This window comes from Castor canadensis, chromosome 19 (assembly GCF_047511655.1).
Source record: "Castor canadensis chromosome 19, mCasCan1.hap1v2, whole genome shotgun sequence".
NCBI classification, from domain to species: Eukaryota; Metazoa; Chordata; class Mammalia; order Rodentia; family Castoridae; genus Castor; species Castor canadensis.
This window is the reverse complement of record NC_133404.1, coordinates 7,690,374-7,710,657: the sequence shown is the minus strand read 5'-3', so window position 1 is coordinate 7,710,657 and position 20,284 is coordinate 7,690,374. Positions and strand designations below refer to the sequence as shown.

The 20,284-nt window shown below is 38.1% G+C and overlaps 1 protein-coding gene and 1 non-coding gene across 9 annotated transcripts in view; both read right to left on the bottom strand.

Moving 5' to 3' along the window:
- Positions 1-20,284, bottom strand: part of Nrg4 (neuregulin 4) — a 145,136-nt gene that overhangs the window by 20,303 nt on the left and 104,549 nt on the right. For all 8 annotated transcript variants that reach the window (XR_012444000.1, XR_012443998.1, XR_012443999.1 and 5 more), the window contains 2 exons: positions 17,668-17,814; positions 278-357 (listed from right to left, as the gene is read on the bottom strand). Coding sequence is in view for 1 of the 8 variants with exons in the window: in XM_074061772.1 (XP_073917873.1) it covers positions 278-357; positions 17,668-17,814 (227 nt within the window). In the remaining 7 variants the exon portion in view is untranslated. The remainder of the gene's footprint in view (positions 1-277; positions 358-17,667; positions 17,815-20,284) is intronic.
- On the bottom strand, positions 1,651-1,753 carry LOC141419368 (U6 spliceosomal RNA). The gene has a single exon (XR_012444143.1). It is a non-coding gene; the product is annotated as a U6 spliceosomal RNA (small nuclear RNA).

Here is a 20,284-nt window from a genome sequence, read left to right as displayed (position 1 = left end):
ACCAAAGTGATAAAATTAATCCCCGTTGTGAGGTATTGAGAAGTAGGACCACTGTAGATGATGTCAACTGCTTTCATTTTTTCCAGCCTGATAAATGTACGATTGTATTTCATTTGAATTAAAAAATTAAAGATATTTAAAAATAAAAAACAATAGCACAAAAATAGAAAAATTCTCAGGGTCCACCTTTTCTGAACAGACCCAAACCCAAATCCCTATATGGGACAACAGAAATCTCACCTGGGACTTTAAAACATTTCATTTTTCATTTACTCACTGTGCTGGGCACTGGTGCTGCCTGCTTCTACCAGGTTCATCTCACACTGGACTGAAGCGTCCCTCTGAAGGTGGCCCTTCCTGACAATTAAGAGGAAACACAAAAATGGAGTGTGGGTGGTTAGAAAGCAAGTCAGAAGAACTAGAAAGTAAGTCAACCTTGAACTTTTGGTTGCTTGTTTCCTTACCACAACTAACTGTCCTCTTGTTTAATAAACCTACAGTGCAGGGAGGTCTCCTGAGGAACCAAGGGATTCGTGAAGCCACTTAGCCTTTTCCATTAAGACAGCACAACTGCTATCTCTAAGGGCAATAATTTTGTGCTCCTTAAGAGGTTAGTTTTCACAAATAGTTGGACTCTTATGTGACATAGGGTAGCTTTAATGAACTATTTTATTAATGTCACTAAAATCATTTTGGACCTTTTTAAGGTTACTGTTCATTAAGTTTTGTCATTTGATTATAATCCAACATAGATTATAGTTTATGTGATCTTGTCAGAAAAACTACTTTAAATATTAAATAAAATTCAGAGAGTAAAGTTGCCTTAATTTTTTTTGTACATCAGGATCAGAAAACTAATTTGCATTAATGATAATGAATTCAAACCATTTTTGCCATAGCAAAATGCCATGTGTTTTCCAAATGCAACCTGTCTCCTACTTCTGAAACACTGTTGAGTCTAGCCCCCATTTTAGCATTACCAGGACATGATTTTGGATGGCATTCCATAGTGACAGTTCACACACCTTCAGCTTAAAGCAATTTCCAATTTTGGATACTAATGTATCCAAAAACGTTACAGTAAACAATGACTTGGTTTCGTTCTTGACAGCACATTTCCAGAGACAAATACACTCCACATAGTCATTACACAACAACCCAGACCTTGTGCCTATACTCAACGAGCAACAGGTACTCGTGATGTTTCACAATAATCCTGCTCGTGGCATGAAGATGCAGGTCTCCAGCCAGACAGTACATAAAATGTTCTCTGCTTATGTTATCATTAAAAATGGAGAATGTATTATTTCAATCACACTGTAACCCTATCTGAAAATTATACAAGAATGCCATTTTTGTGAGAATGTTAAAGATGCTGTTTTTTCTCACTGATTAAATTTATATTCATTTAAAAATATTCTAAAATGAAAATGCTAAACTTTTATGATAGCAAGAAAATTTTTGCAAAATATATATATATACAAATGGGTGAATAAAATATTTATGTACAGTTTAAAAATCAGCAAAATAAATACTTCAGCCAGCACAAGATGAGAAATAGGCCATTACCATCTCTCAGAAAGCCTCTTTCTACCTCTAACTGCTCTTCTCCCCCCCACACCAGAAGTAACTGCTATCTTTTTTTCTTTTTTTTTTATGGAACGCTTCACGAATTTGCGTGTCATCCTTGCGCAGGGCCATGCTAATCTTCTCTGTATGGTTCCAATTTTAGTGTATGTGCTGAAGCAAGCACGTAACTACTATCTTATGTTTCTGCTAATCAGCATTTTCCTTTACTGTATACCACTTACACGTATCACTCTAAACAATATGTTTAGTTTTGCCTGAGTTTCTGTTGTTGTTTTGGAGTTTGTTTGTTTTGGTTAGGGTTGGATTTTCTGCCATGTGGTTTCATTATATTGCCCAGGCTGGTTTCAAACTCCTGGACCCAAGTGTTCTTCCTGCATCAGGCTTGAGTGCCAGGACCCCAGGCTTGCATCACCGCTTAGCTTTGCCTCACTTTAAACTGTGTATGCGTGGAATCATGTAGTGTATCTTCTGTCACTTGATTCTTTCACTTAAAATTGTCTTTCTCAGGGCTGGAACTGGGAGTGTGGTGCAAGTGGTAAAACACCTGCCTAGCAAACACAGGCCCTGAGTTTAAACCCCAGTCCCACCCTTACCCCCACATTTTAAAAAAATTTCCCAGATTCAACTCAGGTTGATGTATGTAGGTGGAGTTCATTTCTGCTCATATATTATTCTATGGTGTGAACTTCTGTGTTCACACAATTTTCGATTTCTTTTTCTTTCTTTCCGGCGCTAGGTATGGAAGCCAGGGCCTCATGCATGCTAGCCTAGCACTTTACCACTGAGTCACATCCCCGGTCTCTTTCATCTTTTTAATGTTTGTGGCACCTGCTATATACGCTTTTTACATTCCTAAGAGCTTTTTTTTCTTATAGTCATTGATAGCTTTTCTTTTTTTTGTGTGTGGTACTGGGATTTGAACTCGGCCTCATGCTTGCTCACTTAAGCCACTCCACCAGTCCTTTTGGTGTGGTTACTTTTGAGAGTCCTGTTTTATGCACAGGCATACCTGGATCATAATCCTCTTATTTGTGTTTCCCTGAGTAGCTGGGAACTGTTTGAGATGGAGGCCTCGCAAACTTTTTGCCAGGGCTGGCCTAGAACCACAATCCTCCTGATTTCAGCCTCCGAAGTAGCTAGAATTGCAGGTGAGAGCCATGGGTGGCCAGCAAGAATTTTGGCTGCTGCGTTGTAGACTAATCTGTCTAGGAGATTAAACTCATTAATTATATTTTTTAAATCTTATGCTATTGGTTTTTATCTCTATAAATTTCTGAGTCATACATTGTTAAAAGACATTAGGCATAGAGTATCATACTAGTAATAACATTAGTAAAATTTTATTATGGTGGTCTTGTCTGTTTCTCTTGCGTATTTCAGTTTTAAACTTATAGTTCAATTTTTTAAAAATTGAACTATAAGTTATAGTTATAGACTGCATGTTTGTGCCTCCCTCCCTGATGAGATGATATTTGGAAGTGGGATTTTGGGGAGGTAATTAGGTCATGAAAGTGGAGCCCTCATGAATGAGGTTAGTGCCTGTGATATTTTGAAATGCATATGTGATCTTAGTTCCTGTTTCCTGGCACACAACTCCTAAAATCTTTGAAGTCTTCAAAATGATGTGTCTTTTTGTATGCTAATGAGTGGGCTCATAACTGGCAGCCCCTGGGTAGCTTCAAGATGGAGGCTAGTCACCGAAGACCAAGACAGGATTGGAAGGGGACTTGCACATGCTGTCCCCCATCCTCAGGGAGAGAAAAGGGAATTAACAGTATCACCAATGGTCAGTGATTTAGGCAAGCATGCCTAAGTAATTTAGCCTCCACAAGAATCCAAAATGACAGGCTTTGGAGAGCTTCTGACACGTTGAACATGTGAGGTTCCTGGAGGGGACATGCCTGGAGGTGGTGGATGCTTTGCTCCCCTTTCCGCATGTCTTGCCTTATGCACTCTTCATCTATATCCTTTATAGTATATTGTAAACTTGTTTTCCTGGGTTCTGTGAGCTGTTCTAGCAAATTAACTGAACCAAGGAGAGGGCTGTGGGACACCTGATGTACAGTCAGTCAGTGACCAACACAGGTAAAACAACCTGGGGCTTACTGTTGGCACCAGAAGGAATGGGGCCAGTCTTGGAAACTGAGCCTTCAACCTGTGGGATCTTACACTACCTCCAGGTAGACATGTCAGAACAGAACTGAGTTTCTGGTAGCTTGTCTGCTGGTATGGAGAAATTCTCACACCTCTTGAGGCCTCAGGTGCCTCACTGAGTTGGTTGTGATGTGACAGCACAGGAACATCAGTTTTTGTTGCCTTTATCGTAGGATGAGCTCTCCCCACCATGTGAACACACAAACAAGATGGCTGTCTGTAAACCAGGAACAGGGCCCTCCCCACAGGGCCTGAACATACTGGTACCTTCACCTGAGCCTTCTAGCTTCCAGAACTATGAGAAATTAATTTCTGCTATTTTGTGTAGAAACCTGAACTATGACAGAAAAGTGCCTATATGTTTTTTAAATTGCTAAGTCTCCCTGGTGGATTAAACCTTTTATCTTAAGATTTATTTTGTCTGATATTTATGTAGCTGTGCCAGCTTTCTCTTGGTATTTGCCTGGTATACCTTTAGCGAACCTTTACCTGTAATATTTTTGTATCCTTATATTTTGGACTTTAGATTTTAAAGTATTTATATTATGGAAATCCATATTTTTTAACCTGGAATCTTTAGTTCAGTTATATTTAGTATAATTAGTGACATATTAGGATTTAAATAAATCATCTATGTCATGCTTCCTGTTTATCCTTTTTTTTTTAACTTATTTTGCTTTTTTTTTTAATCAATTGACCATTTTTGTCCTGCTAATTTCAAAATTATACACTTGGATTTTTTATTCTTTTGTCACCCTAGACATTTTAATACTCAACATATGAAGGTTAAATTAACCTATATATTTATCCTTCCCCCTACAAATACCTTAGCACATTTTAATTATAATTCTTTCAGAGGGGGCGAGATGGTGGATTAGAAGCCTCCACTGTATTGACTCTGTGAATGAAAAAGGTCAGATTCTGTAGAAAGGAAGGAAGAGCATTAGGAATCACGAAAGAGGTAGCAGGACAGCAGAAAAGCATGGAGAACTGGAGGCAACAGAGAAAAGCAGCCCATCCCTGGCTCCCCCAAGATCACGAAGTAAATCAAACAGCTCTAGTGACAGAGTGACAATTCCAGTGCAGGGATTTGATGAGACAGAGTACTCTAAATAAACCAAGTTTAAGATGGTGGATCTACACAGCAAGAGCTACTCACTTACTCACTGCTGGGTGCTGTAGGGAGGAATCTACTTAGGTAAGGTCTTAAAGACAAGCCTTCTAGCTGGGAAGAGCATAAGACCCTGCCTTTGTTTTGTTTTGTTTCCCCTTTCCTATCCTAAACCCCCAAAACCTCCCCAACTCCTAACCAAGCAAAGGTCCAACTGAGACTCAGTGTGGACCTAGCATGTTGGTGGAGTTTCAGACTCTTTCATAGACATGGAAATGCTTGACTGGAGAGTGAGGGATGTGTGCTGCTTGTGACTGGAGGGCCCGAATGTAGCGCTTGGGAGAAGAGGACAGGCTTTCCAGTGAAGCTTGGATGGAGTGAGTAACCCATCTGTTCTGAGCTGCTTGGCTGCCACTCACAGGAAGAAGCCCTGCCTGTGCCCAAAACAATCTCCCCTAAGCAGCCCAAACCATGGAAACAAGCCAAGTCCTGAGAAGCACCTTGCCTGCAGTTAGGAGTCCCTACCTACCTGTCACAGAGCTGGGAAGCATGGCCTGCTTCTACCTGCAGTCCCTAAGGAACTCTGCCTGCCTAAGGGAGCAGCACCTGCAGCCGACCATCATGCCCAGGCTGTACCTGGAGGGGAATAGCTGCAGGAAATCAGTACCAAACACATCAGGGAGCCACAGATGGTTCTGTAAGGGTCAAAGACTGAAGGACAATGCCAGACACCCAAACAGGGTATCTGTATCCACACTTCTCAGCAAGAAGTATAGACTTTTATTTTTGTGGTGTATTTTGTTCCCTCTTTCCCCAACCATTCTGTATTTTTGAAATAGTTACACTGTGATCTCTGACATTATTGTTTCCTATACCTTCTCTCCTCTTTCCTTATCTTCCTACTTCCTTTCCCTACCTTGTATTACTTAATTTTTTAATACCTGTACCTTTAACCATTGTTAACCTCCCATTGTATCCCGTAAGAACCCTGAGTTCCTTTCTCTATAACCTTATTGGGGAGGTAGTTGAGGTTTCCAGTTGTTCTTAACTACATTTAAATATTTGATTTATTGTGGAGTTGTTGACCTTATTACTGTTGATGTCTTTTTCTCATCTGAGTGGAAATAAAAGAAAAACCCACCCAACAGATGCATTAATTGCAATGTAGAAATACAAAGAATATTTAAAAAGCAAGGCAGTATCATTCCTCTAAAACCTCATAATAACTCAATAACTGAATTGAAAGATACTGAAGTGACTAAAATGTCAGATAAAGAATTCAAAAGCCAACTTTGAAAAATGACCAAGGACCTCTAAGAGGATTTAAACAAGTAGATAAATGAAGACCTAGACAAGAAAGTGAGCAACATGGATGAGAAATTCAGTAAGGAAATTGAAATTATGAAAAGACACAAACAAATGTTGGAAATGACAATCTCAATAAAGCAAATAAAAAACACAGTAGGCAGCATCATTAGTAGATAAGACCAAGTAGAAGAAAAAGTCTTCAGGGGTGAAGGATAAAATTTTTATCCTTCAGGGGTGAAGGATAAAATTTTGGAAATATTTCACCTAGATAGCAGTAAAGGAAAAAAAAATCACAACCTTCAACAACTCTGGGACATGATCAAAAGATGAAACCTAAGAATCCATGGGGTAGAAGGAGCTGATACACAAATTAAAGGCATAGAAAACCTAGTCAATGAAATTATAGTAGAAATTTTTCCAAATCTTGGGAAATATATAGACACCCATATACAGGAAGCATTTTGGACCCCAAATATAAATGACCAGAGAAGAACTTTACTACGATATATAAGAATTAAAATGCCAAAACTAGATAAAAGGATACTTAGTTAAAAAATGTTAATTTATATATAAAGGTAAGCACATAAGAATCACCTCAGACCTCTCAGCACAAACCCTAAAAGCCAGGAAAGCATAGACCAATAATATATTTCAAGCTCTGAAAGAAAATAACTGTTAACCAATAATACTATACCTAGCAAGGTTATCCTTTGATTCCAATGGAGAAAGAAAACCCCTTCAGAATAAGGGTAAGCTAAAGGAGTTTTGTGTTCACCAGGCCTGCATTGAGAAGATACTTAAGGGAATACTACACAGAAGAAGAAAGTCATAAATATGAGAGCCTGGGAAAGAATACATTTCAAGAGAGGAATGGATAAACACATGAGAATTAGAAAAGAATCAAACACACGTTCAACTCAGCAAATCAGCAACACCTGAGGAAGAATAAGCTACACTTGAATCAACCTGGAAAAAACAATAGAACCACAGAAAATAATAACTGCCTTTAATCATAACCCTAAATGTAAATTGTCTTAATTCTCCAATCAAAAGACATATACTGGCTGATTGTATTAAAAGGCAGGATCCTATAATTTGTTGTCTACAAGAAACACACCTCATAAAGCAAACACACAGAGACTGAAAATAAAAAGATGGAACAAGTGGAAGTTGGAAAGAAAAGTAGTTATACTTACATCAGACAAGGCAGATTTCAAGCAAGAATGGGAAGAGAGAACCTCACTACATCTTAGTGACGGGAATAATTCATCAAGAAGATATAATAAAGCCAGGTACCAATGGATCATGCCTGTAATCCTAAATACTTGAGAGGCTGAGATTGGGAGGATTATAAATTGAGGCCAGCCTGAGAAAAATGTTCGTGAGACTCCATCTGGGGTTTGGGTGCGGTGGTGTGTACCTGTCATCCCAAGCTACACAGGAGGCTGAGATCAGGAGGATCACAGTTTCAGGGCAGCCCAGGCCAAAAAAAAAAAAAAAAACATTTCAAGATACACTCTAAATGGAAAAAAACCTTTGGTGGTGTGTGCCTATCATCCTAGCTACAGCAGGAAGCATAAAACAGATGACAGCCCAGGCTAGCATGGGTAAAAAGTGAGACCCCAGCTCCAAAATAACCAGAGCCAAAAAACCTGGAGGCCTACTCAAGTAGTAGAGTCCCTATCTAGTAAGCACAAAGCCTTGAGTTCAAATCCCAGTACTGCCAAAAAACAATGATGAAACAATTCTAAATATATATGCACTGAACATTGGTACTCTCATTCATGAAAAAAAAATTGCTCAACATAAAGGGACAAATAGGTCCAGATACAACACCTTACTCTTATCAATATGTAGAACATCCAGGGGAAAAAAATCAACAAAGAAATCTCAGAACTGAACAGCACCACTGATAAAATGGACATCTGCAGAGTACTCCACTCAACAGCAGCAGGTTGCATGCTCTTCTCAATCCATAAAGCAAGTCTTAACAAATACAAAATAAATAATCTCCTGTATCCTAATAGACCCTAATGGAATAAAGTTGGAAATGAATACCAAAGAAAACTACAAAAACAATTCAAACACATGGAGATTGAGCAACACGGTTTAAATGATCCTTCAAGAAATTAGAGAAATTGAAAAATCCTAGATTCAAATGAAAATAAAATCTACCACAACCTATGGGACAGAGCCAAGGCAGCGCTAAGAGAAAAGTTTATAACCATGAGTGCCTATATTAGCCAATCAGAGTGATAAAGAAACAACATAATGATGCACCTCAAGTTCTTAGAAAACAAGAACAAGCCAAACCAAAAATCAGTTGATGGAAAGAAATAACAAAAATTAGGGCAGAAATTAACAAAGTGGGCACTAAAAGAACAGTATGATGAGTCAATGAAACAAAAAATTGGTTTTTTGAAATTCAGGAATGAGACAAGAGTGTTCACTCTTCCCATTCTTATTCAAGATAGTACTGGAATTTCTACCCAGAGCAATTAAGGCAAGAGAAAGCAATAAAAGCGTTTCAATATGAGAGGAAGAAGTCACATTATCCCTATTTATATATGATATTCTATACTTAAAAACTCCAAAGATTCCACCAAAAAAATCTCCTAGACTTGATAAACACTTTCAGTGACATAGCAGGATATAAAATCAACCACCCCTCATTTCCCCCCACTTTATCCTGTTGTACAAAAATAAATCCTGCTAAAACTTAAAGGAAAAAAGAAGTCAGTAAAACAATCCCATTCACAATAGCCTCAAAAAAATAAATAAAATATCTAGGTATAAACTTAACCAAGAAGGTGAAAGCTCTCTATAATGAAAACTATAAAATCCTTTTTTTTTTCTTCAGTGGCATGATTTTTATTATGCTGGGTAGGGGTACATTGTGGCATTTACAGAGTTCTTACTTACAATATATCAAATATGCTTGCATTTACCTCCTCTACAATTCTCTTTTATCCCCCTTCCACCCATTCCTGAAATAGTTTCAACAGGTATAATTTTTCCATTTATGTGTGCACAGTCTGCACTAAATTCACCCTCCCACACTCTTTCCCCACTTCCTCCCCCTTCCCATTGGTACCAATCCCTCCAGACAGGACCTGTTCTGCCCTCCTGTTCTCCAATTTTGTAAAAGAAAAAAAAATGACATTTTTGTTTGTTTAAGATGGCTATGGCAGAAGTATCCTTGTGACATTTCCATACACACACACACACACACACACACGTGTGTGTGTCCGTGTGTATATGTATGTATTATAATCCAAACTGGTTCATCTCCATTTTTCTTCTGTCTTAATCCCCTTATGGTGATTTCAACAGATTGAAAAATTCTATATTCATTCTTGTATAGAGAGTACATCAACCATATTCACCTTTTTAACTTCCTTCTTTTACCTTCTCTCATATGTGGCCTCCCTTTAGTATGACCTGTTTTTCATAATATCAAATCTTGAAGAAAGAAATAGAAGACACCAGAAGATGGATTGGCAGATGTAATATCATGAGAACGTATATACTATCAAAAGCATTCTACAGATTCAATGTTATGCTCATCAAAATTCCAATGACATTCTTCAAAGAAATAGAAAAATCAATTGTAAAATTCATATGGAAATAAAAGTCCTGAATAGTAAAATAACCCTGAGCAAAAAGAGTGATGCTGGAGGTATCACAATATCAGACTTCAAATTATAGTAGAAACCCACAGTAAAAAAACAGCGTGGTACTTACATGAAAAAATAGGTATGAAGGCCAATGGAGCAGAATAGGAGACCCAGAAATAAAATTACATAGCTACAGCCATCTGATATTTGACAAAGGAGCAAAAATATACCCTGGAGAAAAGAAAGACTCTTCTATAAATGGTGTCCAGAAAACTGGTTTTCCACATGGAGAAAACTGAAACTAGATTTCTCACCTTGTACAAAAATCAACTCAAAATGGGACAATGATCTTAATGTAAGACAAAACTACTCAGGAAAAAATACAGAAAATTCTGGAAGATACAGGCATAGGGAATTATTTTCTGAACAGAGCTAATTGCTCAGGAAAGAAGAACAAGAATTGACAAATGGGACTTCATCAAATTAAAAGTTTCTGCACATCAAAAGAGACAGTTACCAGAGCCAAGAGACTCCCCAGAAAAATGGGAGAAAATCTTTGCCAGCTATTCAACAGATAAGGGATTGATATCCAGAATAAAAAAAAAAAACACTAAACAGCAAAAGAACAATTAATAAATGGGCAAGTGAAGTGAACAGACAGTTCTCAGATCAAATACAAAATGACTAGCAAATACATGAAGAAATGTGCAACATCCTTACTCATAAAGGAAATGCAAATCAACACTATGCTAAAGTTCCATGTCACCCTAGTCAGATTGGCCATCATCAGGAAAACAAATGCTGGTGAGGATTAGGGAAAAAGGAACCCTCACCCACTGTGGGAATGTAAAACTAGTGCAACCACTGGAAATCAGTATGGAGGTTCATCAAAAATTTAAACAGACCTTCCTTATGACCCTACCATACCATTATTGGGCATATATCTGAAGGAGTACAAATCAATATACAAGAGAGATAGTTGCACACCCATGTTTATTGCAGCTCTCTTCACAATAGCCAAACTTGGAACAGTTGAGGTGTCCAACAACTGATGAATGGATAAAGATAACATATAAATATGTATAATATACATGAATATTATGAGCCATGAAGAAAAATGAAATTATTTCGTTTCAGGAAAATGCATAAAACTGGAGTTCATTTTGCTGAATGAGATAAGCCAAGCTCAAAAGGCTAAATATCACATGTTCTCACTCATTTGTGGAACATAGACCTAAAATGAGATACTTAAAACAAAAGAACTCTCTCACTCTTCTGTCGTGGCCCTGTCCTTTTCTGCCCCACCTAGCAGGAACCATGCTGTAACCCTCAGCTATAATAAATTCCATTTCCTCTATTACATCTATGTGTCTGTGGTTAGAAGACAAGAGATTGCTAGAGATTACAACAAACTCATCGAGTGGAGCCAGTATTACCCTAATATCAAAACCAAGTAAGGCTGCAACAACAAAAACTTATAAGCCAACTTCCCTGATGAACATAGATTCAGAATTTCTCAATAAAAATTTGAAAACTGAATTCAACACATTAAAGATTATACATAATGATCAAGTTAACTTTATTCCAGGATACAAGGACACTTCAACATAGGTACATCAATAACTGGAACACAGTGCATAAATGGAATCAAGGAAACAATCACGTGATCATCTCAACAGATGCAGAAAAATGCTTTTTGAATAGAAGGAACAAAGGTCAACATTATAAAGGCTACAAATGACAACACCATACCCAACATCAGAAAAACTAAAAACCAAAATCAGAAAAACTAAAATCATTTCCTCTGAAGTCAGGAATCAAGGGTATCCACTCTCCCTACTCTTTTTCAGTACAGTACTGGAATTCCTAGGCAGTTAAATAAGGCAAGAGAAAGAAATAAAAGGAATTCAAGTAAGTAAGGAAGAAATAAAATTATCCCTATTTGCAGATGATATGATCCTATACCTAAAACACCCTAAAAAATCCCATCAAAAAAAAAAAACCTTAGATCTGATAAACACTTTCATCAAAGTAGCAGGATACAAAACTGACACAAAAGTCAGTTGCTTGTCTATACACCAACAATAACAGGCTGAGAAAGAAATCAGTAAAAGAATCCCATTCATAATAGCCTCAAAAAAACCTATATGAAAAATTTAAGGAAGTGGTAGACCTTTATAATGGAAACTATAAAACATTGATGATAGAAGCTGAAGAAGACACTTCTTTTTCCCAACAAGCAGAAGACCGAGCATCAATCAGAATCAAACACTGACATCTTGGACCCCTAGCCTGTGGAAAGCCTCCCTATGGCACACTGCCCTGAAAAAAGCAGCCCATTCTCACCGCCAGTTGGCTCCAAAGTTACTTGCATGAAACTGCAGAACAGGTGAAGTTCACAAGCCATGCACAACTCCCCTACACACCCCCCAGGAAAATAATCCCACACAGCCCTTTGGAAGACTGAACCACCTGCCCCCTGACAAAACTGAAAAGCATAAACAGCAATGTGATCTAACACCAACAGTGGAGGTGAGGGTGGAACACCGAACCTGCCCCAGAGAACGGAGGTGAGGCAAGGAGCCAAACTCCCAGCAAACTAACTGGTGCATAAAGCCAAAAAAGCTGATAGCAGGAGGAGGGTGACAAGCCAACCTCCCAAAGGAGCCACTAGCACCCAGCAGAGATTAGGAAAAGCACAAAGTCTGAGGGCAGAGGTGGGTGACACACCAACCTCCCAAAGCAAGGCAGGTAGTGGATTTCAGAGCTGATCTCTGGGACAGAGGGCAGCATTCAAAACTGAGTTGCCCCACCTTGCTGGGGGAAGAGCTGACCAAACAGAGATGCAGCTGAAGGACAATGCAGCTGCAGCCTGTTGAAAACAACAGCTCTGACCACCTTGCATGAGCTGGTGATCTTACCTCACCTCACAATTCCAGCTAATCTTGTGGACAGAGGGAACCAAATACTATTTGCAAGCCAGTCACCTGGTGAGACTACATCAGAGCTTCCACTTGTATGCCAATACCAGGATTGGACACCTAAAGAATAACTCCAGAACTTTTACCAAAAGACTGAACTTTCTGTGGTTCCTGAACTTGGTGTTTTTTATGGTTTTTTCTTTTTCTTTTTATTATTCCTGTATTATTAACTTCTCCATCACTATTCTCTTATCCCTATACTTACCCCATTCATTTTCCCTCCTTTTCCTGTGCTATAATCCATTGTTTTCCCTCCCAACTACTCTTTCTGCCCCTTCTTATCCACTCTTTCTCCTGTCTTCACCTCTCCCTCCTGTCCTCCTCCAGCCTATCACCACACTACACCTCCTCCTAGACATTCACCACCCACTGACTAGCCTACTGTAGCAAATGTACACAACCCCAGCCACCTGCAATCCCTGACACAAGCACCCTCCACTACAACAACAGAAATACACCCAAACACACACAAGGGCCACAAAACCCAGCAGCCCCCCATACCTCTTTCCCTAATCCCCCTTCCCCTTTTTAATGCCACCTTTGCCAATTCCCCAAAATCTATAACTAGCCTAATAACTATTACCCGCCCCAACTCCCATAGTTTATAGATATTATCATCAAGAGGTTTTCTATATAATATGTAAACAACTGGTCTGGCATTGAACTGGTAAATTTGTTATTGCTAAATTACACCTCCAGGCTAGGGACAGAATGAGCACATCAACCTAGCTAACAACCAAGAGAGTCACAACACAAAAATTAAATCAGTGAAAGAAATCAGGCAATCAAACCACCATCTAGCCTATTAAAAACATAGTTGCACAGCACCAAGTGGAGCAATGGGAACAAGAAGGGATGGAAAACACTCTCCTCAAAAAAACAATTCAATGCAGGATTCAATGGGAAATGAAGAAAATGGATACCCAGTTCCAGACCTCAACAAAACAATGATAAATGCCACTAATGAGCCCAGTGACACCCACATAAAAACCCTCCAGGAAGAAATTTTGGAAGATATCACCAAGAAATTCATGGACAAGATACTAGACATGGTTAACAAGAATGTACAAGATGCTCTCAAGAAATTTAAGACACCAAAAATAAAGAGCATGAGAAGACACAGAAACAAAAGAACTCAGAGAGGACTCTAACAAACACCAAAGTGAAACAAAGGATGCGCTAAAAAGGGATCTATAAATTAAAGGTGACAACACAAAATATAAAAGAGGAGTTGAACAAAGATATGGAAAAACCTCAGAAAAAAAGAGTCAAACAGAAATCCTGGAAATAAAAAGTCCCTTTAGTCAAACAAAAAATACAGTGGAAGGCCACTCCAGCAGACTACAACAAGGGCAAGACAGAATCTCAGAGCTTGAAGATAAAACAGAAATTAAAGAAAAAAACAGAAGAAATCTTAGTCAAACAACTCAAGAGCTGTGAAAGGAACATTCAAGAACTCAGTGACTCCATCAAAAGACCACACCTGAGAATCAAGGGCATTAAAGAAGGAGAAGAGATGCAAATCAAAAGGATATGCAATATATTCAATAAAATAATAACAGAAAATTTCCAGAATCTTGAGAAAGTTTTGCCCACTCAGATACAGGAAGCCTCCAGGACACCAAATAGACTTGACAGCATATTATCATTAAAACAACAAACACAGAGAACAGAGAAAGAATATTGAAGGCTGTCAGAGAGAAAAAACAATAATGTATAAAGGTAAACCCATCAAAATAACAGCAGATTTCTCAACTGAAACATTAAAAGCAAGAAGGGCATGGAGTGAGGTATTTTAGGCACTAAATGAATATAATTTCAACCCTAGATACTCTATCCAGCAAAACTATCACTCAAAACTGATGGATCAATAAAAATCTTTCATGATAAACAGAAACTAAAACAATATATGACCACCAAGCCACCACTACAGAGGATTCTACAAGGAATTCTACACACAAAACAAACAAAACCACAAGAGGATGGGAAGTATCAAACCACAGTAGAACAAACCACAATCAGAGTGTAGTATTGATTCAATTACACACAATCAAATTCTTAAACAACAAAAACAACTAAATGGCAGAAATCACCACATAGCTATCAATATTAACACTGAATGTCAACAGACTTAACTCCCTCATCAAAAGACACCATTTGGCAAACTGGATTAAAAAGGAAGAGCCAACAATTTGTTGCTTACAGGAGACCCATCTCATTGACAGAAACAAGCACTGGCTTAGGGTGAAAGGCTGGAAGAAGATTTACCAAGCCAATGGCCCCTGAAAACAGGCAGGAGTAGCAATACTTATCTCAGATAAAGTAGACTTCAAACTTACATTGATCAAATGAGATAAAGAAGGACACTTCATACTAATAAAAGGGGAAATACACCAAAAAGGAAATAACAATTATAACCTATATGCACCCAACATCAGTGTACCCAATTTCATCAAACATACACTAAAGGACATAAAACCACACATAGATTACAACACAGTGGTAGTAGGAGACTTATACCCCTGTATCACCAGTAGATAGGTCATCCAAACAAAAAATCAACAAAGAAATTGCAGTACTAAATGACACCATAAACCAAATGGATCTAACTGATGTCTACAGATTATTTCATCCAACAACAGCACAATATAAATTCTTCTCAGCAGCCCCTGGAACTTTCCCTAAAATAGATCACATCTTAGGGCACAAAGCAAGTCTCAGCAAATATAAAAAAAAAATGAAATAGCCCCTTGCATTATATCTGCTCAAAAGGCAATGAAACTAGAATTCAACAACAAAAGCAACAGCCGAAAATACACAAACAATTAGAGGCTGAATAACACATTGCTCAGTGATCAGTGGGTCATAGGAAAAAATGAAATCAAAAGGTTCCTGGAAGGAATGAAAATGAAAATATCACCTACCAGAACATATGGGACACAGCAAAGGCAGTCCTAAGATGAAAGTTTATAGCCATGAGTGCATATATTAAAGTGACAGAAAGATCTCAAATAAACAACCTAATGTTACATCTCAAACTTCTAGAAAAACAAGAATAAGCAAAACCCCAAACAAGCAGAAGGAGAGAAATAATAAAAATAAGGGCCAAAATTAATGAAACAGAGACCAAAAAAACCATAAAAGAATCAACAAAATGAAGAGCTGGGTCTTTGAAAAAAATAAACAAAATTGACAAGCCCCTGGTAAATCTAACCAAAATGAGGAAGGAAAATACCCAAATGAGTAAAATCAGAAATAAAAAAGTAGAGATAACAACAAACACTAAGGAATCCAGGAAATCATCAGAGATTACTTTGAGAACCTATATTCCAATAAACTTGAAAATCTTAAAGAAATGAACAAATTTCTAGTTATGTATGACCATCCAAAACTGAAACAAGAGGATATTAACCACCTAAACAGATCTATAACATGTAATGAAATTGAAGCAGCAATAAAGAGTCTCCCAAAAAAGAAAAGTCCAGGACCTGATGGATTCTCAGCTGAATTCTACCAGACCTTTAAAGAAGAACTAATACCAACTCTCCTTAAACTTTTCCACAAAATAAAAAGGGGAGGAACACTGCCTAACTCATTCTATGAAGCCAGTAACTAACTCATCTAACTCATCCCAAAACCAGACAAGGACACATCCAAAAAGGAGAACTACAGGCCAATCTCCTTAATGAACATTAATGCAAAAATACTCAATAAAATAATGGCAAACCGAATCCAACAACCTATCAGAAAGATCATTCACCACGACCAAGTCAGCTGTATACCAGGGATGCAGGGGTGGTTCAACATACACAAATCTATAAATGTAATACAGCACATTAATAGAAGCAAAGACAAAAATGACTTGATCATCTGAATAGATGCAGAAAAAGCCTTTGATAAGATTCAGCACCAGTTCATAATAAAAACTCTAAAAAAAACTAGAATAGAAGGAATGTACTGCTACATTGTAAAGCCTGTATATGACAAACCTATAGCCAACATCATATTTAATGGGGAAAAACTGAAACTAATTCCCCTAAAGTCAGCAATGAGACAAAGATGCCCACTCTCCCCACTCCTATTCAACATAGTACTGGAATTCCTAGCCAGAGCAATAAGGCAAGAAGAAGAAATAAAAGGAATACAAATAGGTAAAGAAATAGTCAAAGTATCTCTGTTTGCACACTGTGTAGCAATAATAGGCACTCAACAGAGTATATAACCATGGTCTTAAACTTATTTACGGTATTTTCTTTCACACTCATAGGCCTCATCCAGATATTTGGTTGTTTTGGCATGATTACTGCAGTGAATATGAATCTGCCTTGGTAGTCTAAAGACATCTAGCTAAATAAGGATGACAGTAACAAACAACAAATTGAGACTGCTTATGAAGATACTTTGAAAAGGACTTAGTAGTTTAATAACAAAACTGTTAGGTCACTGGCATTCTTCGAGCAGGTGGAAGGTCCCGAGGCTAACAACGAAACCGGACCCCCTGATTTATGACCGCTTGCCAAACTTCCCTGCTTGTTTCTCTGCTTACAAAACCTCAGGAATTTCCAGTTTCTCAACTAGCCAGGCATGTCAACCTGTTCCATCTGGTGATCACAGATAATCAGAGACCAGAGACTCTCTCCCTCCCCCATGGCTTGGCCCCTCCTATAAAGCCCACTACCCATTTCAGCCAAGCTGCTCCACTCTGAACCCAAAAAGAGTGACAGACCTGCAGTCTGGTTCCAATAAATCTTTCTTTGGTCTTTATTCCACAGTACCTTACAAAAACCACATCAGAGTGAGAATGCTAAACACAAAACAGTGTCTAAACAAACATCTAGAAGCAAAGAGCATGGTAATTATTGCAGAAACACTATGTTTTGCATTGCTCTTGTTTCCATGGGGTTACCTGCACAGGAAGTAGAGGGCTGCAATGGTGAGTGTTACTAGAACAGCCAAGGCTAGGAAAGCTGCAGACAGGTTGTTCTTGCTGTGGATGCTGGAGCGTGGGAGGAAAACTTCTTCACAGCGAGCCCCCGTGTAATTCTCGATGCACCTGTAAGATGAAATTTCAGGTAAAGAACCCATGTGTGTTCCATTACTAATCTGGACAACAAGAGGTTTCCAGCTGCTCTGAAAGGAAAAGGGGACTAACTCACTCTTGTGAATGGGGCTCAGTTTCAATAAAAAATTCTTTGTGTCTTCCTTTTCTAGTTTCTTAGAGATTCAAGAGAAATTATAAAGTACTCAGACTTCTACATTTTCTTTTCTTTCTTTGAGACAGGATTTCCTTAGGCTGCCCAGGCTGACCTCCAGCTCCTGGACTCACATAAGCCTCCTGCCTCAGCCTCCAAATAGCTGGGACTGCAGGCACTGCCATCACAGCACCAGGTCTGTCTTCTAGATTATCAGTGATGTAATTGTGCATATGTAGCTCAAGTTCATATAAAGTTAATTTGGTTATATTTGGCAGAGATGTGAATCTAAATGCAAATTTCCTCAGAATTACTCACTGGTTATTCCTACCCATTGTTTAACAGTACCTTCTTGAACACAGGTGAAGTTTGTGTGAGTAACAACATTTCTGTTGGTTTTTATTTTTTCCCAATGATCTACCCATCTAACCCAACCACACCACTTCAGTATTGTGACTTTATAGGATGTTTTCATGTCCAGTAGTTCTATTTCCTACCTTATTACTAGCCTTTCCTTATGTAGTTTTTTTTTAATATTCTAATTCCAATTTCATATTTTTAAGGCATTACTTTTAGCTTTCTAGAACTCTATTACAGGGCTGGGGGTGCAGCTCTGTGGCAGAGCATTTGCCCCAAAACACAAAGCCAAGCCCACAAAGAAGTACAATTTTTGTTATGACCAAACAGCTCCTTGTTCCCTGCTAACATTCTCAAAGACCTTTCACAAACATTGATCCACATGAACAAGAATGCCACTGTTAGACTGATTCCATTCTTTTGTAGCTTCTTTTAAAGACTGTTTTCATATAAACTAATATTTACTTATAAAGCAACTTGAGAAATTATAAACTTGTAGTAAACTAGACTTAGCAATAATTCCCTGTTTCTATCTCTCACATTCACACACATTTCCAAGCTGTTCTGTTGTTGTTTTACCAAAAATAGAAAGGTTGATTCTACAAATTAATTTTCCCCTCTTCTCTTTCCAGCTTAGGTATTTAGAAATGTTATTTACATTTCTCCCCCCATGGACTAAGAAAGATACAGGCCCAAAAAGTTACATGCAGATGATTACTAGCTTTGACAATGCTGTGAGACAGGAGTCGGCAGTTGACACTTAAGCACATCAAGACAGGCACAGAGGGTCGACTGGCTGACTGAGCTCAAGCTGTGTCCCACGAGAGGCAGTGGTCACTGCTGCTTCTACTGTGATGTCACCTCAAGCAAAGTGGTAGTCAGTGTCCTATCCTAGCACAGCATATGGCAAGTGAAAATATTTTAGGGAAAATCACAATAGCCTAAAGTCTAAACATAAAGTACCATTTTCCCATAAGGTCAGTTAAACAAGCATGAAGAGAAAAAGGATCAAATGAAAATAATTTGTTTCTTTCTCCTTGAATTCCACCTCCTGCTTCCCAAAAAGTGAACACACACTCACCTACACACATACACACTCACACACTCCCCTAGACAGCACAGGGGCTGTCGTCACACTCAATCCACACACCATCACAAAATAAACTCAGAGGAAAGGGGCAAATTTCCACATTGTAAAACCAGGTCTAAATCTGGTTTCCAAATAAGCTCTAGAGTCACCAGACAATAAGAGAAATGTTGCTTCACAGTTTCTTTGGAATTATCTTTGTTTTTAAATAGAATGCAGTAATAATTAAGTAATAATTATTTGTTCCTCCCAAAGATTATTTATTTATTTACTTTTTTCCTTTTTTTTTTTTTTTTTGGCAGACCTAGCATTTTAACTAAGGGCTTTGTACCTGCTAGGCAGCCACTCTACCACTTTAGCCACCAACCCTACCCTTTTCTGCTTTAGTTCTTTTTTGGATAGACTCAAGTCTTTGCCCAGGCTGGCCTAGAACTGTGATCCTCCTAATCTCTGCCTCCTTTGTAGCTGGGATCATAGGTGTGAACCACCATGTTCAACCCAAAGTTTTGTTGTTGTTTTTTTAAGAAAAGTTTTAACCACTGAAAGGAGTTCCTGTAATAGTTATAATATAACTCTCAAGTTTTGAAATAATGTTTTAAATAACGTTGTTTCCATTCTAAATAAGTTAATTTCTAGAATTCTAAAGTTTTGAAATGAGGGTGTGATTCTTTTTGATAAGGAAGATTTATTTTTTTAAAAAAAAAGCTATAAACTCACTACTTAGATTTTTTAAGGCTATTCAAGTTTAGGTAAGATTAAATTTCAAAGAGAAAAAGATAAACTAGCTTATGTAATGATCATAAATTCCACATGGGTGACAAATATTGGAAGGAGTCCAGGGAATGGTACATAAAGAAACCAAGTGGTCAGATCAGGATTTAAGCAAA